General features: G+C 43.4%; 3 protein-coding genes across 18 annotated transcripts in view; 2 read left to right on the top strand and 1 right to left on the bottom strand.

Annotated features, from left to right (window-relative positions):
* fryb (furry homolog b (Drosophila)) overlaps positions 1-8869 on the top strand; it is a 50109-nt gene extending 41240 nt beyond the window's left edge. For 5 of the 12 annotated variants that reach the window (XM_031872562.1, XM_031872557.1, XM_031872553.1 and 2 more), the window contains exons 51-67: positions 134-274; positions 403-588; positions 706-870; positions 1299-1373; positions 1628-1798; positions 2035-2043; positions 2373-2567; positions 2713-2853; positions 2946-3160; positions 3944-4148; positions 4315-4464; positions 4605-4703; positions 4804-4944; positions 5219-5236; positions 5414-5524; positions 5875-6110; positions 6189-8869. In XM_031872562.1, the coding sequence (XP_031728422.1) occupies positions 134-274; positions 403-588; positions 706-870; positions 1299-1373; positions 1628-1798; positions 2035-2043; positions 2373-2567; positions 2713-2853; positions 2946-3160; positions 3944-4148; positions 4315-4464; positions 4605-4703; positions 4804-4944; positions 5219-5236; positions 5414-5524; positions 5875-6110; positions 6189-6447 (2517 nt within the window). In that variant the 3' untranslated portion in view covers positions 6448-8869. The remainder of the gene's footprint in view (positions 1-133; positions 275-402; positions 589-705; positions 871-1298; positions 1374-1627; positions 1799-2034; positions 2044-2372; positions 2568-2712; positions 2854-2945; positions 3161-3943; positions 4149-4314; positions 4465-4604; positions 4704-4803; positions 4945-5218; positions 5237-5413; positions 5525-5874; positions 6111-6188) is intronic. The other 7 variants (XM_031872558.1, XM_031872564.1, XM_031872563.1 and 4 more) reach the window with 4 other exon arrangements.
* zar1l (zygote arrest 1-like) lies at positions 8567-11056 on the bottom strand. The gene is made up of 4 exons (XM_031872566.1): positions 10482-11056; positions 9811-9903; positions 9641-9715; positions 8567-9499 (listed from the first exon to the last, which is right to left on the bottom strand). The coding sequence occupies exons 1-4, from the start codon at positions 11040-11042 to the stop codon at positions 9356-9358; spliced, it is 873 nt and encodes a 290-aa protein (XP_031728426.1). The 5' UTR covers positions 11043-11056; the 3' UTR covers positions 8567-9355.
* Positions 11057-12978: 1922 nt separating this feature from the next.
* Positions 12979-22464, top strand: part of pds5b (PDS5 cohesin associated factor B) — a 24654-nt gene continuing 15168 nt past the window's right edge. For 2 of the 5 annotated variants that reach the window (XM_031872660.1, XM_031872656.1), the window contains exons 1-4: positions 12979-13107; positions 19251-19378; positions 19559-19762; positions 19953-20039. In XM_031872660.1, coding sequence (XP_031728520.1) covers positions 19271-19378; positions 19559-19762; positions 19953-20039 — 399 coding nt within the window. In that variant the 5' untranslated portion in view covers positions 12979-13107; positions 19251-19270. The other 3 variants (XM_031872657.1, XM_031872658.1, XM_031872659.1) reach the window with 3 other exon arrangements.

Below are 22464 nucleotides of genomic sequence, written 5' to 3'. Positions count from 1 at the left end.
GCCGTTTGTGAAGTAAGGACAGCTCATTTTCAGTAATCTACATTGACCTGTTGGCCTGTTGTTGCCGCTAAGCAAGATGAATTTAGTGGTTGCATGCTTTGTCACTCACTAAATGTCTCTCTTCATCTCTCAGCTGCTGGATAAGGGCCTTCCCAGCATGCAACAGTCTCTCCTCCAGATCATTTACTGCCTGCTCAGCCACATGGACTTGACTGCTGTACAAGTAAAACTGTTCAACGGTGATGTCACCAAGACCATTGAGAAGTTTGTTCAGGTAACAAGGTCCTTACAGTCCTTTGTGTTAGCCAAATCCTTTTTCCACTGCTTCTGTGTTTTATCGTGTGATATGAAGTGTGCACTGCTGTCTCCTTTATACTCTACACTGTGTTTGTGGTTCCATAGACGGTGCACTGGAAGGATGCCTTAAACATCTTGAAGCTGGTGGTGTCGCGCTCTGCCAGCCTAGTTCATCCGGTGTACGGCCACTCGCAGGGCGACCTGTCCAACCTGGAGGTCAGCAGGGTGTGGGACGGTTCAGCCAAGGCTCTGCCTGGGAAAACACTGGACTTCACCTTTGACATCTCTGAGGTGAAGAAACTACAAAAATGTCAGAGGAAAAAAAGAGGACCACGTGTCAAATATGTTTGTGAGATTCAACCCACTCAAGCATTACCATAAGGGCCCCCTTCGCTGTTTTCTTTACAGACTCCAGTGATTGGGCGTCGGTTCGACGAGCTTCAGGGTTCAGGGGGTAGAGAGGGGAAGGCCAGAGCCATGGCTGTAACGCGGAGCACCTCCTCCACCTCCTCTGGGTCCAACTCCAACACTATCCTGGTGCCCGTCAGCTGGAGGCGACCGCAGTCCTCTCAGGTAGACTTAGACACTTTGCATTAAGGTATCGCCACGTCAGCATTTTCAGCTCTGTCGCGGTTTATGTACATTTCTTTATGTAACTCTAACTGTTTGTGTTGGGATGTGGCATCTCAATGCTGCTTAATATTTTCAAATTGTAATATACAACTACAAAAATAATTGCCACTACTTGTTACTGTATACGCAATGCATATTGACTCACATCATCTTATTTGTTGTTTTTCTCTGCACATGCGTGCCTTAGTTTAATAGAAGCAAAACCATGCTAGACTTTGTATATATGTACTGTAAATGCTAAATTCTCTCAACTGATTTAGTGATATTTCAACATCTGAGGCAGTTAACAATAAACAACCTGAGAACGAGAAGAGTTTATGTCTATTCCCTCTTTGATTTATTTCCTTCTGTCTGTCTCCTTCATACAGAAAAGAACCAGAGAGAAGCTGGTGAATGTTTTGTCTCTTTGTGGACAAGAAGTCGGACTCACCAAGAACCCATCTGTAAGCTGCCTCCCATGTTTTGTTCACAAAACCTGTACTGTCGACTTGTTTACAGTGTACAAACATCTACAAAAGGGCGGACGTGTCTTTTGCTTTAGAGGAAATTGTGTTCTCTGTATATCTTTTGGAATTATTCATCCTAGTAAGGTTAATAATTCTTCCTTCCTTATAGAATATATGAATATATCCTTCCAGATATTTATTTATTTCATAAGGAAGTTGTTTTTAAATAACTTTTTGTTCCTTCTCGTTAGGTGATCTTCTCATCGTGTGGCGACTTGGACATGATGGAGATACGGGAGAGTGGTGTGTCATCAGAGGAGGGCGGAACCAGAGAGGACACGCTAGACGACACCGCCAGCGAGCAGCAGTTCAGGGTTTTCCGAGACTTTGACTTCCTGGATGTGGAGCTGGAGGACGGAGAGGTGAGATTTATATTTCACAGACACACTTTGAGTCCCTATGAGTGCTAAACGTACGTCACTTGATTTTAACTGTAGATCCTGTCTCTTTCCTTTCCCTTTTACCTTTGATGCGTGTTTCACTTTATCCGTCTGTCTTTCTTTAACATCAATACATTTGAAATGTATTTCTCTGTCCCTCCTCCTTGTCTCTCTCTATGTCTAACTCTGTGTCTCTCTCTCTTCCCCTCGCTGCCTAGGAGCTCCAGGTAAGGTCTCTCACACTGAGCACTTACATTAGCTTTAATCAGCGCTGTGGTGTTGCGGGATAATTGTGCTTCATTTTGCACAGCTTTGTTGCAGAACTACATTTCTGACCTTATTGCTATTTGTCATAATGGAGATAAATTAGATTGTGGCTATTTTGAATGCAGACAGCCTTTCCAGCATATTTTTCATGCCATGAATAACATTTCGCAGCTTTTGCTCGTCACTGGGTGCTCTTAGACGGCAACTATTCATGTTTTCATGAAACTCACTGCTCCCATCGCCTCTGCCCTTGTCTTCCAATGTGTACGTGCGTGTGTGTTTTATCCAGGGCGAGACCGTCGATAACTTTAATTGGGGCGTGCGTCGGCGCTCTCTGGACAGCACAGAGCTGGGTGACATGTTGGAGGAGAGCCAGCACTCAGGCAGCACCCCCAGTCTGGGTCACGAGGACCCCCACGATTCAGACGAGTCCTCAGAGGAAGACGAGTCTTCAACCAGCCAGAGCCTCTCTCACTCTCAGCTTGTGCGTAGCTTTAACTGTTGGATCAATGCCACATTAACATCCACTGAAGCCTGAAAAACGTCATTGTGTGTTATTGCAATGACCGGGTTTGACAGAATAAGTTGATCAAAATGATAGACGTCCCTTGTTTGCCTTCCTGTTTCAGACGAACCCTTCTCCATCGGAGGAAACCAATCACACTGATTCTCTATCTACCTCTTACGACATTTCATCTGCCGACCTACAATCCCTCAATGCTTCCACACCGGGACAGGGAGCACTCCACGATTTTCACGGGAGCCTACATGTGAGGACTAAAATACATAAACATATATACTAGTGTATTAATACAGATGCGTGTGTTATCCCCTTTAAAATATAACATGTTTGTCTCCTCAGGGGACGGTGTGTGGCGAGGATGAAGACACTCAGGCCCAGGATGACGAACTGTCGCTGAGCGCCAACGAGCTCCCTCACGGCTCGGACTGCGGCGAGAGTCTCACCCTGGAGTTGCCGGGGCAGCGTCTGGATCATCTGCCCAATTTGGACCACAGCCTCAACGCAGACTACTGCCAACCACCGCTGGACTTTCTAGACCCCAACTGTCTGCCCAGGTGAATGTGACAGACAGGAGTAAAAGAACAGGAAACAATATGGAGTATTGTTTCACTGGAACTTTTTATCAGCCGGCAGATTGACTGACATTGGGACTAAACCTCGGTTAAGCTGCAGCCTAAGCGCTGACTCTAATCTGTCACAACCAGAATGCTTGTGCAGATAGCATTGGGACAGATTAGGTCATTTGTTACATGCTGTTATTCACAATGAAGGGTGATGTAAATACTTTTCAAAGACATCCAATTTTCATCTGCATATATGCAACCCCCCCCCCCCCAGTTTTAAATAATGAAAAAGCTTCATTAAAATAGACTTTAAACCTTATGTAAGTGACTAAATCACTAAATGAAAACGATCTATGTGGGTAATATTAGGTTGTATGTCTCAACCCCTACAAGCTGTACATGTTATATCCCTGCGAGTAAGATTCAGTACATTGTTTTTCTTTGTTGCCGCAGTTTGTGTTTGGCATTTATTGTCCTGATTTTCCAGGTATTTACTCTAATATTAAATAATCCTCTTAAATAGTTCCTATTAAATGAATTCTATTCATCCTGGCCCTCGCGATGCCCCCTGTAACCCGTACATTAGGCTAGCTTTGAAAAACATTAATCATTTTTCGCCAAATACTGCTTAAAGGGAGGCAGTCGCATTAGCCAACTCCTACAATTCCATGAGGTTGCTGGGCACTTGATTTTGATAGAAAACCTTTTTGGGGGGAAGGTATCAAAACCTTTTTTCTTTGTACCCCCATATCTTTCCCATTTCCATGGCGACAGCTTACGTGATGATGTAGATGACTTGGAAGACCTCGGTTTTCCTCCTCCCCCCTCTCCATTTTTCTCCGCCATCTTGGCAGCCTTCCAGCCCACAGTGTGTGACGATGCTGAGGAGGCGTGGCGTTGTCACATCAACCAGCTTGTGACCGACTCAGATGGATCCTGTGCCGTCCACACTTTTCAAGTCTTCTCATCTCTCTTTACGGTAAATCACGGGAAGGATTAGTTGGAATTATCAATTCATGCACATTTCTGTCCCTGTTAGTAACCATGATGCTCTTTTTTTCTCTTCAAGCAAACTCTCAAGTCCAGTAGAATTAACATGCATGTATGTACAACAATTCATCAAACAAACTTCCTTTCTTTCCCAGAACATCCAGGGGAAATTCTGCCTCCTGACCACTGATGTTGCCACTTACCTTGGGGAGGGCTTAAGGGGCATTGGCTCAAAGTTCCTCAGGTCGTCACAGATGCTGACCACATGCTCAGATTGCCCCACAATCTACATTGACGCGGACACGGTGAGTACTGCAGACACGATTGACTAGACCGTGACAACAGCATGCTGGTTGGATCAGCAAATGGTGGTCTGTGAACAGCGTGAAATGGGATTTGTGTTGAATTTGTCTAATGCACTGAACTCATTTGTTGATCTTTCCAGATCATGTCATATGGTCTCCTTGAAAAAATGAAGTTCAGTGCGCTGGAGCTGCAGGAGTACCTGGACACCTACAACACCAGAGAGGACGCTGCTGTGTCGGTAACCTAACATCTACACGTTATTTATACATCTGTTTTGCTTTTTCATGTAAATGTGTGATGAACTAACTAAATATTCACCATCTCTTTTGTTACTTCAGTGGCTGAGGAACTGTAAGGACACATTTCCCAGGTGCCCCGGTGACAGTGTCGTTACCTGCCAGCCTGAAGACTCAGAGGAGAAGGTACAGGCAACTTTACAAGTAATCTACGGTTTACCGGCAAACACGCTCAACATATGGGTAACTTCTTCAGCATCTGTGCTCTCCAATTCTATTTCTGTTCGTCACACTGAGATTTCTGCTCTCTTTGCATGTTTGCAGTGTGTTATCTAGTCTCCCCCCCCACCCCCCAGCCACCAAGCACTAAATGCTGCTGGGTTTTACACATTGTTGACTAATTCTTGTTAGCTAACTGAATAGTCATGGTTTACACTTGGCTGTGCATGTGTTTGATTGATGCTTTGTCTTCCTCTCACCTTACTCTGATGCCCTAACATGCTCTCTCGCTGTCTAGCAAATGGAGTCTCTTGCAGTAAGTTCTCTTACAAGTTTCCTCACTTCACTACCTCTTGATAAACTGCTTAATTTACTTTGCACAAGACAATCCGCTAGTTGTGTTTGCATGCGTGTGTATAGGTGGTGTTATGTGTGTCTGCATGTTCTCTGCTAATGACGAAACTGACCGGTTTTCTTCTTTCATGTCTTCTAGCAATTGGAGCTTTGTCAGAAGCTCTACAAGCTGCATTTCCAGCTTCTCCTACTGTTCCAGTCCTACTGCTCGCTCATTGGTCAAGTCCATGCTGTCAGCTCTGTGCCTGAGGTGAGCCAAATCATAGCTCACCAAGACATCATTTATAGTCTATACACTGTTCAGGATGGAAAAACCACCAAGGCAGAGGCTCACTGGCTGTAAACCAAACAAAAACACAATTAACCCCATCCAACTATTCCTCAAAACAGAAACAAACAAATAAATTAAGCTAAAAAAAAATGTATTTCCGTCCATTGGCACCCACGGCGACATCAAAATAATCATACGAAACATCCAACAAAGTAGGACACTACATGCCAGCCTTCACAGAGGAGACAAAGCTTTTTTTTCTGGCTCCTACAGTGAACCTTGATATCAAATGATATAAACATTCCTTCTGTTTCCTTCCCACGTCCTAGCTGCTGAACATGTCTCGAGAGCTCACTGATCTGAAGACCAGCCTGCATGTGGCGGAGGCGGCTGTGGCCAGCGACCTGGAACACAAACACTTGGCCCACACTCGATCCCACGCCACCCAGGTGGCAGCCATGGTCGTGCCCAGCTTCCCCACCTCGGAGGCAGCGGTGCAGGCCATACTGGAGTGCCTTAAGAACCATGAGTTCACCAAAGCTGTGCGCTACATCCAGGAGTGCAGGTCCGTAGCAATTCTCCCAAAAGTCTTACACTAGATGACGGTTGCCAGATGACAGATCTTTTTTTATCTCGCTTGCAGGAGGCAGTGGCCCAGCGGCGTGTTCGGTGGCAGCTCAGAGAGCGAGGTCCAGACACTGCTCAACGTCTACTTCCGCCACCAGACGCTGGGCCAGACGGGCACCATTGCCCTGGTCGGTTCCCGCCAGGACCTCAGCCTGATCTGCTCCAAGCTGCTGGAGCTCAACGGGGAGATCCGCGACATGATCCGCCGCGCCCAGGGTTACCGGGTCGTCACAACCTACCTCCCCGACTCCAGCACCTCCGGGACCAGCCTCTGACAGGAGCTCAGGAGCCCCCCGCCCCCTCCTTCCCCACCCATACCTCCCCCGTCCCTGCAACCGTTGACACTTCCAAAACCATCTCCCCATCCCTTCTCATCTCCGCCTGCTCTCACAGAGGAGGCCCAGCACCCACACACCTGGCCCCTGCCTCCTCCTGTGTATCTGCTGCCCCGGCTGCACAGCAACAGACAGATACCTGCCTACAGTCCGGCCCGACACCAGAACCATATTTAGATCACGACCCAAACAATCTGATCTCCTCATCCACCGTAGACTCTGATGCCTCATTTGATTTTCCCGAACCCCCAGACTTGTTCTCAAACGCACCAGGCCAACCAAGTTTCACAATGACGCACACACAAGAGCCGAGGAGGAGTGATCTCGATGAGAACACTCACCTTTACTATCCTTTCAGAGGACGTTCATCACACAGTTCACCACTGTTGCATATACACGGAAGCAAACACCTGATATCATCTCGTACATCTAGCATGCTCCCGACTGTGGCCTCGGAACCCACCTTGCTCACGCACTCGGACACAAACGCATCTTCCGATCCACCTCCGGGTTCGCATCTCCCCCGCTCTCCATACAAACACTCAAGTCCGTCCCCAGTTGTACACTCGGGCCATGACACAGTGTTAACCCATGGCCCTGCCCCATCTTCATCCCTTCTCCCTCCCCCTCCTCCCTGCCCCACCGGCCCGGGAGAGGCTGCGGCATGGGGTTGCTGCTGTTCCCTCGGTGGAGCTGCTATGCCCTTATCTCGCTACCTTGGGAAGGTGAGGCACGCCGCCCTGCCCCTACTGAAAGTAGGGGGGCTCCTGAATGCTGAACCGTCAGACGTCCAGACCTGAGACGTGCCAGAGGACCTAAAGAGCTCAGACTTCTATGAATCGTGAAAGAAACCAACCATAAGCCACCGTCAGATCTTTATATCTGACAAGGAGAAGATGACATCCCAGAGACACTTTAAGAACATTGCATCATGTCCCAGACACAATGGGATCACTGAGCCGACTAGATACCACAAACTGCTGCCTGCTGATTAAGACGACCCGATACTTCGCTACGGCTACATGTTGTGAGTTTGAGTCCTGCTTTAGGGTCGTCATTTAGCACTAAACCTACTCTGCACCCGAGGACCTGTGAAGGCTGTTAGCTCCGAGTTCTAACTCGATGGAACTGATTGAACTTGATTGACTGCCTCTGCTAAAAAGGACGTAGTTTTGCTGTTAGTATTGCCAGAGACAGTGAGGAAACTACCCATGACATCACTGGTAGAGTTTTCGCTATTGCACTAAATGGAATTTTGGTATAGTTTTTAAAAAGATGTTACAGAAATGTTTGTTTTTTGTTACTGTGAGAGAAAAGGCTTTCACTGAGGAGAAGCCAAAAGCTGGAATAACTTCTCTCTCCTGAGAACTCCTCTTGGAGGAAATTGTGCAATGCATGACCCAGATGAATGCGTTTCACTGTACTAGTGTCCCTTTCGCTCCCTCAAAGTCTGACCTCTCCAGACCGACTGAAAGACTAATCGACAAAGAGCGGAAGCAGAATACTCAAGCGTACCTCCTCGTGCTGCACTCGCTCCGTTTATATTCTGTATCAGTGAACCAGCTCGTCTCCCGACTACTGTTGTAAACATTGGTACACTAATCATGCCATTATCCGTGCACTCCTCTGTGGCAAGTTGTAGCATCATTAGCGGGCGTACACACACTGTATATTTCTCACTGTAACACGTTGACCTTGTGTTCACATGCTAGGAGGATGGTGCATGTACACGCTCAAAATATTTTGTCTGTCTGTATACTATTAATAGTTATGGGCACAACTATTGTTGCGTGGTTTGTAGTTACCTTACACGTAGGGGAAACGCTGACATTCAGCGCTCATTGTTAGCGTTCAAAACGAAACCCTGTGCTACTACTGAAGTCCAACAAGTCCTGTCGGCAGCCCTTTTTTGTGACTCCCTCGTTTGCCCCTCCCCTTTACTGTACAAATGTCCCTGTTTATATCTGATCAGCTATAAATCACTCATTTGACTTAGATTTTATATTAATGTTTGTTGGCTCAAATCAAACTGCCATGCATGACTCTTCAGTGTACTGTATGGAGTGTTTGACATATTTATTAACAAATCATATTTTATCTGAAAGATACGTTTGTGTGAGGTACAAAAGGGAGCTTTAAGCTCATGCGGGTATGTTTTTTTTCTTTCCTGTGTGTGGGAGAGAGCGTGTGTGTGTGTGTGTGTGTGTGCATGCCAAACAAGAAATTGCACATTTTTAAAGCTTTTTAGATCAAGACTGTAGTTTTTTTTCCACCTTGTAAATACTTTTACAGCCTTTGTGAAGTTGTTTTTGAGTTGATGCTCTGTACAAGTCTGTGTCAAAGTAAAAGACATATCAAGTTATTTCTTCTGCATTTCACTTAAAACCTTTTTAGATTGCGAATGCATCTCAACATACCGTCTCTTCACACTACACTACTGAACACAATCTTTGGGCTCAGCACATGTGCATAAAGTCAAACTGAGCTTTTAGAGCTGGAAAAGGTTGTGCCAAGCTATAAAGATGAAGGTTTTAAATGAATGAGTGCAAATTCAATATAATCTAGAATAATTCCTCAACTTCTGACATGCAATTTCTTTATTTCATAAATTTAATTTCTTTTTTCTTACAAAAATAGTTTCCATATTTAAGTTTAAGCTCCAGGATTGATGAAGGGAAACAAAAAGCTAACCCTTTTGAGAAGTTGCTTCAAACTAACAAACCAAGACAGAGATTCATCTACTCGCTGGCAGGCGAACACACGGATCTCTCTTCCGTCCGTTAGTGGAGGCGACTTCCATTCGTGACCTGCACAGGGTGTCCAGGCCAGAGCGAGCACGCGAGGCCGTTCAGACGATGTATTTGAAGCTGTAGGTGGCGTCACAGGACAGCCTCGTGCCCTTGCAGCGACAGCAAAGGTCCTGGCGGTGAGGCCTCTTCATGTTGATGTGCCTCTGCTTCTTCTCACAGCTGCAGCTCGTCTGAGAGCAGCCCTGAGGCAGAGGGGAGGAGACCGTTAGTGACTGATGGAAGCAACAAAAGAGCAGGAGGATGCTTCCGACCCCTGATGCTCAAGTTTTAAGAAACTTAGGACTTGATTCACATTTCTCTTGGAGCCACAAAGTTAAACGTACCTTGCAGACGATGGACTCCACTCTGTAGGGGTTAAAGCCCACCTGGCACTTCCGGCAGAGCTGCTTGTAGTAAACCTGACACACAAAAACAATATTTAAAATCTGGATCATTATTTGGAATGCAGATTTTGCCAAACACAAATGTGTGCAGTGAACAATAAACCACTTACTTTACTGGTTCCAGAGATGCACCACACATAAGCACTCTCCCACCGGATGTTGCACTTCTTGCAGTGGAAAAAGCCATACCTCTGCTCGAAGAACTGAAATAAAGACAAATTCATATTGAATGAAAGACCCAAACATTCAGAGTCACAACCAGGGCTCAATCACAAACTGGGGGGGGAAAGGGGGCCCATCGTGTATTAACCGCTTTGTGACTTTGCCTTTTATGAAATATATCCATTCATTCATTTCTTGCTCTGCAATTTTTATTCTTCCACGTATTCAGTTTTTCCCCATCAATTTTAGATCATTTTGAGCTCCTTTTTCCCTTTAATTTCGTGTCGGCTTGTTTCTTTTATATCTTGACTTAATGCCCTTTTGTGTCTTATTTTAAAACACCTTGAATTGCCTTGTTGAAAGGTGCTATAAAAAGCCGCCTTACCTTGTGCCACTTATCTTTTCTAAAGCACAGAATGAACCAACATGATAGTTAAGGTGAGTCTTTATTAGCTCATATTGTGCACTGCATGTCCTTGTATCAAATCTAACTTTAAGACCTTAATTGTTTCATTGCTGTGCATTTCATATATTTTTATCAAATTACCACACAGCAGTTCTTGGTCTATGTGTAGAATAAAGTTTGGGGAAGAGTTGATCTTAGGTCTTGGACACCCACCTGAAAGTTGGACGGACCCTTCAAAGACCTGTGGAGAGTCGTCTTCAAGTCCCGCACCGTGTCCTCCCCGCTGTGATCCGTCTCATCCTCCTTACCAGACTCCGCTTGTTCTCTTCCGTCGTCCTCGAGTGTCTTCGTGAAGATCCGTCGGTCAAACATCGGCGAGTAGATGGAAACGGGCCTCAGGAAGCGCAGCTTGCTGAGCGGCGGCGTGTTGTAGAGTGCCTTCCCGTCCGGCCTGATCGGCTCCGGGCCCTTGGGCGACTTCGAGGATCCGTTGTGGTCGCCCTCCGCGCAGAACAGCGTCTTGGGACCCAGCGAGCACTGCACGATTTTATCCACTTTGGCGTTTACTTGCACGCCGCACTCTTTGGTGTTGGCTTTCCTGAGTAGAGGGGGCACACTGGGGCTGACCTGGCACAGGATGGCCTTGTAGAGCTCCAGGTAGTTCAGTCCATGGGGGATCATGAAGCGGCCCTCTCTCTTCCCCCAGCCGCTGTTGTCCGGAGCCGGGACAGCGCACGCGTTGTACGGTGGCAACGTGGACAGGAACCCCTCCATCCTGGAGCCGTGAAACCGGTCCAAGTTCTTCCAGCTGGGATTTAAGCAGTCGCTTACTAATTGGTTGATTGGGAACAAGGCTGTGCATCCTCCGATTGAGCCGCCTTATACAGAAATATCTAGATAGGTTTAAAAAAAATAAAATGTAATGCCAATAGTGGTAGAACATTGATCAACCTTAAACTGCTACTGACAACCACGGATACATAACAAGCTCGTAATAGTTCTAAATTATGTTGTTCATCTAAAATAATTAATGTTGATTAATGTAATGTGTTAAATGTTAAGATCCAATAATATTTCCAATGGTAATTTCAAGTGGGTTTAATTCAAATGATTTTATTCATATGTTCACGGTTATGGTCTGTGGTATTTAAACGCTGACATTATATTAAATCTACTGTTATTTCGTTAAATTCTCATTCAACAGTTCACAGACAATGTGCCCACTAATCTGTACTGGCCTGCCTCAAACACACTTGACAGCATGCTTTCAAGCTGTCCTTTTCCCACGCATTACTCTCTGGTTAACTATGCACGCTATCTGTCATGTTCTGCACCTGCTGCAGTATAGTGTTTTGGTTTTGAGGGGTGCAAATCTGAAACGTTGCATTGGAGCGCCCCCTATAGTTCATATTGGACAGAGACGCAGCGAAAGATAAAGCACGCTGCTGATATTTTAGACATGTATTTATTTTTAGTTTAATGTTCTGTAAACCAGTATGGCAAGACATTTGTAGTGGCTTAAAATGTGGATTTCGCAGGAGAATTGGCAATGACAAGTGTAATCAAAGTAAATGCACATTTGCACAGGAACAGATGTTCTTACATTGAAACGTGCATATTAATGAATAGGTTAGCAGGGAAAGGAAAGTGGGAAGAAATGACAGGCTCCATAGCACTATCCGAGAAAAGGCTGCATGAATAGACACATTGACTTGTTTAAATACCCTTTAATAGACATGGATACTTTCTGATATGAATATGACGTTATTGAGAAGCAGCTACATTGATCGTAAATACAGTTTACGCGGAAGAAACATGAATATTACTTTAATGACATCATTATGTTTATTGCGACCGTGTCTCATTTATAAGATAATTTCCTTACAAAAAGAAAAGCTCCTTCAAAACACAGCAGGTTGCTGCGTTCAATTGCTGTCGGAAAGTCCCCTCAGGTTCTACAGCGAATGCTCCATATTTTGCAGCCCTTGCTATTTGACTGCATTATAACACGTAGGCTACTTAACACAAAGGAATTAATATTATATTAGGCTATCTTATATGAAACTATAATGATTCACGTTCTGAGCAGCATTGGGCAAACAAACCCCACTTTATGCTATGAAACTACAATACTCTGTTATGTTAATCTCTCTCAATAAATAATTTATTCTGTGTAATATTATCATATATATACTGTATATTCTCAGTAATCTATTTTAAATCACTTCTTAAAACACATTTTTACAGACTGGCTTTTATTTGATGTCGTCGCTTTACTGTTTTATTTTTATTAGTTAATTTTACCAAATTATTTTACTAATTGTATATATATATGTATATATATATGTGTATATATGTATATATATATGTATATATATATATGTATATATATGTATATATATATGTATATATATATATGTATATATATATATATTATTTTATATATTTATTTGTTTATTTTTTTATCGTATCGACTGTCTCACTGAGCTTTCTGTTGTTATTATTGCCATGCCTTTGCGGCTCTGTTTTTAAAGGTGCTATATAAATAAAGTTATTATTAATATATTTTTCATGAAAATATATCAATGCTAGACATCTTTAAAGGGAAGTAAAACTTGTGATAGTCAATTTTATTTAAATTTTTTTTTTTTAAAGATGGTTAATTATATGTTTTTAAAGGATAATACCTACACACACTCGCTCTATAGGTGGCGCTACACACTCAATTGTCGTTTGTACCCACGGGCAGTGAATCCACACATATTGGCGCCATTTTGGAGCTAGGAGGGGGAAGAGAGCTGCAGAGGAGGACACGATTGATCACAATTCACCGTAACAGGTAATACAATGCACAAATAAGCAAAATGTTTCTGATTGAAAAGTGGGAATTATTTTCCAAATGCTGTTGTGAACGATGCGGTATTATGAGCCCGGGATGAATCCAGCCGAGTTTTTTACCGCGAATAGGCAGAGCGCAGCCCGCCTTACTCGCCTGTGTTCTCGGCTGCCGTGTCCGCTTCACAGCGCTGGTTGACCTGGTCCTGCGGCGCATAATGGTGAGCTAGTGAAACCCTAGCCGGTGTGCTAGGCTCAATGTCCCAGCAGCACGAGCAAACAAGGACTCCACTGGGGTCGGTATAATTATAACGATATAACGGGTGTTCGCCGGGGTGTTTTGTTCAGCGTAACGTTACTACATGTCCGCCCTCTTGTCACTGAGATTGCTACTGCTGCTAACGTTAGCTCGGGTACGCTAAGTCAGTGTTGTGCATAACTGCTAACGCTAGCTAACTGCAGCTAACTAGATTAGCCAACATAGCGGCAACAAGGCAGTCTGGCTGTACCATAACAACAAGCGCCTCTATTCATTGCGTGTTTCTTCTCTATCCGCTAACTGACGTTATCTCACGGTAACGTATTAAAGTAACGGTAATCCGGTGGCTGTTTCCTATGCTAAATTGTTTTCGTTGTGACTCCATATTACAAGCTAACTATGTGTACTAAGGCACACTGCTTTTCATTTATTGCAGACGTCTTCTCGTAGCGTTAATAGTTTATTTAGTGGTTAGTCTGCTCTAGAATTGATACATTAACCAAATATCGGATTCATATTTTACTCTTTCTGATGATGACTGCAACAAACCTGATCTCGTACGCATTAGTATTTTTAATATTGGCATTAGAAGCCACCAAGACAGGAAGAATTATGAAATTGAACGCAGCGTGTTGTTTCGTAAGCTGAGGGCACTCGACTTTGTTTTGACAGCTATCAGCCTGTGATTGTTGAATCATTTCACCATCAACACCTCGGATTGATCGACGGATCACAGGTTGTAAGAAGTCTCTGACATTTAAATTATTAGGAAGTATTATTATAAAGTGTCATTTGGGGTTTTGCTCCCTTATAACACTTAAAATCAGTACTGTTCAAGACAACTGTCCCATAAAGCCAGTATGTAATGTCATGTATTGATTTGGGGTAGCATTACAAAGTACAAATGTGTTTTAGCTTGCACATACAGTTGTGTGAAAAAGTGTTTGCCCCCTATCTGATTTCTTATTTTTTTGCATGTTTGTCACACTTGAATGTTTCAGATCATCAAACAAATTTAAATATTAGACAAAGATAACACAAGTAAACACAAAATGCAGTTTTTAAATGAAGGTTTTTATTATTAAGGGGAAAAAAAAAATCCAAACCTACATGGCCCTGTGTGAAAAAGTGATTGCCCCCTAAACCTAATAACTGGTTGGGCCACCCTTAGCAGCAACAACTGCAATCAAGCGTTTGCGATAACTGGCAATGAGTCTTTTACAGCGCTGTAGAGGAATTTTGGCCCACTCATCTTTGCAGAATTGTTGTAATTCAGCCACATTGGAGGGTTTTCGAGCATGAACCACCTTTTTAAGGTCATGCCACAGCATCTCAATCGGATTCAGGTCGGGACTTTGACTAGGCCACTCCAAAGTCTTCATTTTGTTTTTCTTAAGCCATTCAGAGGTGGACTTGCTGGTGTGTTTTGGATCATTGTCCTGCTGCAGAACCCAAGTGCGCTTCAGTTTGAGGTCACGAACAGATGGCCGGACATTCTCCTTCAGGATTTTTTGGTAGACAGCAGAATTCATGGTTCCATTTACCACAGCAAGTCTTCCAGGTCCTGAAGCAGCAAAACAGCCCCAGACCATCACACTACCACCACCATATTTTACTGTTGGTATGATGTTCCTTTTCTGAAATGCCGTGTTACTTTCACGCCAGATGTAATGGGACATACACCTTCCAACAAGTTCAACTTTTGTCTCATCAGTCCACAGAGTATTTTCCCAAAAGTCTTGGGGATCATCAAGATGTTTTCTGGCAAAACTGAGACGAGCCTTTATGTTCTTTTTGCTCAGCAGTGGTTTTCGTCTTGGAACTCTGCCATGCAGGCCATTTTTGCCCAGTCTCTTTCTTATGGTGGAGTCATGAACACTGACCTTAATTGAGGCAAGTGAGGCCTGCAGTTCTTTGGATGTTGTTCTGGGGTCTTTTGTGACCTCTTTGATGAGTCGTCGCTGCGCTCTTGGGGTAATTTTGGTCGGCCGGCCACTCCTGGGAAGGTTCACCATTGTTCCATGTTTTCGCCATTTGTGGATAATGGCTCTCACTGTGGTTCGCTGGAGTCCCAAAGCTTTAGAAATGGCTTTGTAACCTTTTCCAGACTGATAGATCTCAATTACTTTGTTTCTCATTTGTTCCTGAATTTCTTTGGATCGCAGCATGATGTCTAGCTTTTGAGGATCTTTTGGTCTACCTCACTTTGTCAGGCAGGTCCTATTTAAGTGATTTCTTGATTGAGAACAGGTGTGGCAGTAATCAGGCCTGGGTGTGGCTAGAGAAATTGAACTCGGCTTTCCAAAGATGTGATAAACCACAGTTAATTTATGTTTTAACGGGGGGCAATCACTTTTTCACACAGGGCCATGTAGGTTTGGATTTTTTTTTTTTTCTTAATAATAAAGACCTTCATTTAAAAACTGCATTTTGTGTTTACTTTTGTTATCTTTGTCTAATATTTAAATTTGTTTGATGATCTGAAACATTTAAGTGTGACAAACATGCAAAAAAATAAGAAATCAGGAAGGGGGCAAACACTTTTTCACACAACTGTGTATCATTGCTCATTATAGTTTTAGAATGGGTATTTACAGAAGCCCACTGGCTAGTGTTTCATCAGAAATCACATTGTAGTATTCCTGGTTGGAGTCATTTGTTTGCAGCCCCTCAACTTTTATTTATTTTTCCAACTAAAATAAGTTATGTTTGGTCTGCAAAGCCACAATGGACGTCTCTAGTTTGTTTCTCTGAGATGGTTTGCTTGTGTTGAATGGATACAGAGGAGGAAACATGTCTGCACTATATAGACATGTCATTCAACGCTGTGTTGTCTGTTTGTAGATGGCATAAATAAAGGTTTACTCCAACCGTGTCTCTTTCTTTAAACCGTTGGAATCATTTCAAACCCTCCTGCTCTGCTTCGTTGTTGTTTCTGGCCGGTGTGCCTTCGCTGGTTCACATTTGGCAGAGACGTGCTCTGTTCCCGAAAATGCCTATCTCATTTAATTTGGAGGAAAACTCTTTCATAGTGCTTCCCGGTTGTTCACCCAGTTTCCATCGCGTTCTATCTGTGAGGGCCCAAATGTGGAGGTTGTTGAGTTCACCCACGATAACCAGCTGGTGTCCAGTCGTCCTGCTTCTGTTTGCTGACAGTCAATCTCTTCCCTTTAATCACCCACAGGGTTAAAACAAAAGGAGCTCTATGTCAAGGTTCAGATTAGGTTAGCCGAGCCGATCACAGTCTTCATATTCCTGCTGGCAGCAGTGTCGATAGGGGTGAAGCAGCAGACCGATAGGAAACCCTCAGTGGGGGAATAAATGTGTTTTACTCTGATAAACCAGTACTGAGTCGACGGTAGCCCACGTACGAGCGCTTTAGTGTTGCCTGCGTGTGATTATTTACTGCTGCCGTTTATTCAAAGTGTAATATTCTCTGCTGGATGGCACCCAGACAGACCCCACAGGTCGGGAAATACTCTACTCTGATTGGCTGCTAGAGCTCTCTGTGTGGTAGACTAAGAGAGAGATGTACTCAAATTTGGCAGCAGCTGTGGGGTGGAAAAGGTCAGAATCAAACAATTTGGCAGCCTGCCAGTGTCCAGTGTGTGTGTGTGTGTGTGTGTGCTGGTTTTTTTTCTTTTTTTCTGGCCCTGCTTGCATTTCTGTGTTTTCTAAAAGCTCAAGTACAGCTGCAGAAAATTGTTTGGTTGTTTAAATCAAAGCCAGACCTACTTCCCTACTTCCCCGAGCTTCATAATAATCAAATCTCCATCACTGAAGAAAAGCAGCACAACTTGTGGAAAGTCACAAACAAGACTTAGTAACAGAAGAAAAGTTATCCGTCATTTATTTTCACGCTTTTAGTAACCGTATTTATGCTTCTGTAAAGGTAGTATGAGCTTGTTTTGCTGAGTCCCCTGGGAGAGGTGGTTGTTGTGAAATGAGATCTTGGAGCTCACAAAGAAAACATACCAGAAGCCTGAGGTGTCCCACAGTCTGTCCAGACTGGTACTTAACCAGTAAAGACTGGGAAAGGACTGTGGACCAGACTCGTATCTGTCGTCTCATTCGTCTTGACTTTCCGTCCATCTGTCATGCGGGATATGTCAGACACCATGTCATGTAGTTCACTACTGCTTTTTTATTTCTATGAAATTTGACCAATTACTCTTTAACAACATTATACTGCAGTTATATCACAGATCAAAGCTTTTGGTCAAAATGAGACTTGCTTGTTATTGATTGAAATGAAACAGGGCTGCTGGTCGTGGAGGAGGGCGTGTTTGTTGTTACTTGTTTGAAATGGTAGTAAATGGCTTTCACATGCTCGTATAAACAAGGTGCAGATTGTTTGTTGAAATACTGATTATATAATGTTGCAATAGGATAACAGAAGCTTAGAATGAAGGAGAGCAATGTGGGGCTGCAACTACCTAATATTGTCCTTATCGATTAATCTGCAAATTAATTTATTGATTCATTGTTTTGTTTATAAAATAGTGGAAAATACTTGATACAGTTTTCCACAGCCCATGGTGACATCTTCCAATGTTTAGTTTAGTGCGACAAACTCAAAACACACACACACACACACACACACACATTACAGTTGTTTGTTGTTTAACACTACAAATCACAACAAATCTTAATGTACAGCTAAATCTTCGCTTTGGGCTAAAATGCTTTGATTAATCATCCATCTGAACTCTCCACTGATGTGCAGTTTGTGGTGGCTTTTTGTGACGATGCAAAGAAATATATCACAATAATACTTTAGTTTATGAAATGTTAATCTGCTCATCACAGTTTCCAAATCCAACCTGCTTGTTTTATCCGACCAACAGTATTCAGTTTACTGTCTTATTTATTTAGTTTACTGATTAACCCCTTTAATCAAGACAATGCTTGGCAGTGTAATCGACGATGGTTGTTGTCAGTTGCAGCCCGTTGGTTCCATATGCAAAACAGTTAAATAATTTGACACGACACGATCAGCTGTGACTCTGTGTTCAGAGCTGGTCGTCCACTAACCACAGGGTGCACCGCTCGATGAGCTCCTCCCATCCATACGATTTGTTTTTGCACGATGTGTAAAATGTCTAAATTGTGTTATCACAACGTGGATAAAATTGTTATTTAAAGTCAAAAGTAAGATGGATGATAACTGGCGACATGATCACTTTTGAGTTGCAACAACTGATGTCAATAGTCGAGTAAACTAGCAAAACAGACCCAGGCGCACATTGTTTTTGTTAATCGCACTATTTCTGAGTTCACCATGCAGACTTTTGTAGATTCATGAACTATGAGTCAGGCTTTAATTTGTCTGACGTCGGTGAGATGTAGACAGTGAAATGAAGTCATAACCCTTTTTGATATCGTTGACGGACAAAAAGCAGCACCGAGGAGAGACTGATCAGTTAAGCAGCGTTGCCAGAGAGCATTGCTGATCTGGCCGTGAGCGGTGTCGTGTGTTGAAAGTCAAAGCACATTCTGTATTATGTGAACGTCCTCAACATGAATTGGGTGTAATCTTTGACAGACTGGTGTCGGTGGTAATGAAACGTGGAGCACAAAGATCGCAGTGAAACCGTCGGCCTGCTGTCTGAATGCAGCACTTTCATCCCTGATTCAGCTTCTAGAAGGCTATTTCTGTGTGCTGTAAATACCTGGCTGACTATTTCAGAAGTCCCTTCTGCAGCCTGCTTTCCAAGCTTTGAAGTATTCAAAAGATTTGCCCCGGGTTCCAAATAGTTAATGTGCGCCTTTCCTGTCTCTTTTTTGGGGTTATGGTCCAGCTATTCTTCAAGGTTTAAGGTTTTATTCCCTCTGTCTGTGTTTCATCTCCTCTAATTTATTACCAACGGTGCTTTCTCTTTCCCCAGGCAGTGAAGAGCTAAAGAGAATGGCTCACTCTAAAGCTCGAGTCACAGATGGGAAGGTGACCTACCCTCCAGGGGTCAAGGAGATCTCTGACAAAATCTCCAAAGAGGAAATGGTCCGCAGGCTCAAGGTGAGTGTCTGCTGCTGCAGCGCCTCTCTGTTTACTGTGTGGTCGCTCACACCACGGGGGGGGGGGGGGGATATCGTGAGGCTTCTCAATGTAATATTGTCAAATCACTGAAGGCATGCTGGTATCATTTCTTTGACAGCAGACAGGATTTTTTTTTTAAGTGTTCTTCTGCTCTTCCAGATGGTCGTGAAGACCTTCATGGACATGGACCAGGACTCTGAGGAAGAGAAGGAGCTCTACCTGAACCTGGCCCTCCACCTGGCCTCAGACTTCTTCCTCAAGCACCCAGACAAGGACGTGCGTCTGCTGGTGGCTTGCTGTCTGGCAGACATATTCAGGATTTACGCCCCAGAGGCGCCCTACACCTCCCCGGATAAACTCAAGGTACGCTGGTGAAGACTTTCACCAAGATCACTGCGCTCCACCGGGATTACTCACCGGTTTAATTGCCCAACTTGTTGCATCTTCTCTGGAGTAATCACTTAATATTGACTGATGATTTGTTATATACTTATGAGTAAATGTTATCTGTGTGTGTGCGGTGCATTCACTCGTGTGTTTCTTTCTTGTGCAGGACATCTTCATGTTCATCACAAGACAGCTGAAAGGACTGGAGGACACTAAAAGCGCTCAGTTCAACAGATACTTCTATCTGCTTGAGGTACGTGACTGTGACTGTATGTGTGTGGATCAGTCGTAGTGTTGGGGTCGGATCCCTTTTTAATTACATTTTAATCCAGTGTTGAATCTCATTAGGTTTGGCTTTCAATATTTGTAGAGACTTCTTTTCAACTAATAACTAAAGGTAAAAATAATGAAAGAACTATCATCACCTTTTGTTGGTTTAGACTGAGGAAAGTTTTTAGGGTGGCGGCCTAATTAACACTCACAATCGTGAAAATGAGACGAGCTTTATATCCTCCGAAGAAGCGCCTTAGATCGGCAGCGTGGGAGCGTTTCGATATCTACAAAATGACCAGAGAGTTGTTGTGGAAGATGGAAATCCAATTAGCAAAGCGTACGTATGAAAAGTGAATGCTCAGGGGTCCAACACTTTGAATATGTTCAAGCATCTTTGAGATAATCATCCACTCCGTCATGCCCGAGTCAAGGTTTAAAAAAAAAAAAAAAAAGTACTAAACTGGACCAGTAGAGTTAACGTCTGAGAGTAGTCCACAACATGTTACTGTTTACTGTCGGAATCTTTCAGCTGTGGGCGGGGCCGTCGTTCTATCCCATTAAACCATGATGAATCATTTTCAGTGCCAACGTTGCATCATAAAAACTCACTGGATGAAGTTGATGATGCAATGTTTCCCACAAGGTTTTGTAAGACTGGTGGGTGGACCTCGGATCCTCTATAGAGGTCTGGGTGCATGCTCCTCTGGATAAAAACTTTGTACATTTAAAGTTCAATTCATCATCTTTGAGAGCAAAATTCCGAGGCTAGATCCATGAAGACTGTTCTTGTCAACAACATTGTGCTCTTGTTCCATCAGTGGTGGAATGTAAGGAAGTACATTTAGGGTACTCAAGTACTGTTCTTAAGCACAATATTTATGTTCTTGTACTTGAGTATTTACATTTTGTGTAACTACATCTCGGAGGGAAATATTTTACTTTTATCTTCACTACATTAATTTGACCATATTAGTTACTAACTAGGCTACTACAGATTCTTCATGCAAAATATGAATCAACTTAAAAACTATGATGTGTGAAATAATAATTACTTTGTACGCTGCATTTTTCACGAGCAAGTCTAATCTTCAGCCAGTGATATTCGTACGTGGTGAGAATGAGAAGTCCACGACCCTAAATGCTTTCTACATTGCTGATAGAAGTAACGTTGGGAGATAAACGGTTCCATAAGAGCTTACTTCCTGTTGGACCTAAACAAACCTGGGTGTTTTGCCAGTTGGGAACCCAACCGTAATCAGTTGTATCCAAAGAGACAGATTGCATCCCTAACTGCAGGTGTTTCATAAGGCTCATAAAAGCCGGGCTTATCTGTCTTTTACTGCAAATATCATGCTCACAATGTAGCTGTGAAGAAGATATTTGCCCCTCTCTGCTCGAGAATGTTTCGTTTACTTCATGTTTGAGCTTCACTGGTCCGACTCTTGAATATTCATTGTTCTCTTTGTATTGAAGCAGTCCACTGTACATCAGTCCGGAAAGAGAAGCTCTTTGCTGCTCTTTTGTACATTATTGCTGGTGGAGTGATATTTTACAGAGATACTTACACTCTGCTTAATGTGAACACCGTAACCTGTGCAGGACTACAGCTGGTGTTTGGCTTGTTGACCTAAAGGCTCATTCTGTGACTTTCAGCATTGGCAGTTGTTGTTTTTTTGGTTTCTCTTGTTTAGCATTTGACCTCTGGTCTTCTGAATACATTCACTAATTCATGTGTGTATTCAAGCTCTTATGTAAATATGTTGTATTAAATAAATGATGTGGTGGCTGAATGACACGCACTCTCTTCTGCTGTGCTACAGAAGCTTAAAGGATGCACGTTTATATCTGCAGCAGACTCTCCGTCTGAGCACCTTAAAACGGATTATAATAATAAGAATATGTTACTCTGATGGTCTTTATTAATGGTTTGCTTTGCTTTTCACTTAAAGCTGCACAATTCCTGTCACAGGCTTCCCTCACATGTTTTGTTTTTTCATTCTGCTCTCTGACAACAGACAGCATCTTAACCGTAGTTAATAGTAACGGACCGACAGAGAATCCCCTCTGCTTTACAAAGCTTAACCCGGAGTTTCAGCTCATTGTTTAGCGCTCCGGCTGCGACTTCTCAGTTTTAATTCACTCACTGGCCTCAGCTGGTTTCAAGGAAAAGGCTGTAACCCACTGCACACTACCTGCTCAGCACCAAGCAGCCAACAGCCAGTGAACATAGTGGTGCATTTTAGCAGCTAAAGAGTTGGTGGAGACCAAAAACGGAGCTAAAAGATGGTGAATGTTCCACTTGAATTCATCAGTTGGCCACAAATGCATCTCAAAATGATCGCTCATGTTGTTCTGTAAGTGCTGTGTGTGTGTGTGTGTGTGTGTGTGTGTGTGTGTGTGTGTGT

Source organism: Anarrhichthys ocellatus, unplaced genomic scaffold, assembly GCF_004355925.1.
Source record: "Anarrhichthys ocellatus isolate YVR2014 unplaced genomic scaffold, GSC_Weel_1.0 scaffold65, whole genome shotgun sequence".
Taxonomy (NCBI): domain Eukaryota; kingdom Metazoa; phylum Chordata; class Actinopteri; order Perciformes; family Anarhichadidae; genus Anarrhichthys; species Anarrhichthys ocellatus.
The sequence above is the reverse complement of the archived record's forward strand: the minus strand, read 5'-3'. Positions and strand labels throughout refer to the sequence as shown.

What these genes read in the sequence shown, in the direction of transcription:
- zar1l (XM_031872566.1), bottom strand. Translation starts at nt 11,042, where the DNA reads ATGGAGGGGTTCCTGTCCACGTTGCCACCGTACAACGCGTGCGCTGTC. An exon ending in GCATCTCTGGAACCAGTAAA is followed by an intron (nt 9,716 to 9,810) that starts GTAAGTGGTTTA and finishes TTTGTGTGTCAG; the next exon opens with GTTTACTACAAGCAGCTCTG. An exon ending in TGGAGTCCATCGTCTGCAAG is followed by an intron (nt 9,500 to 9,640) that starts GTACGTTTAACT and finishes CCTCTGCCTCAG; the next exon opens with GGCTGCTCTCAGACGAGCTG.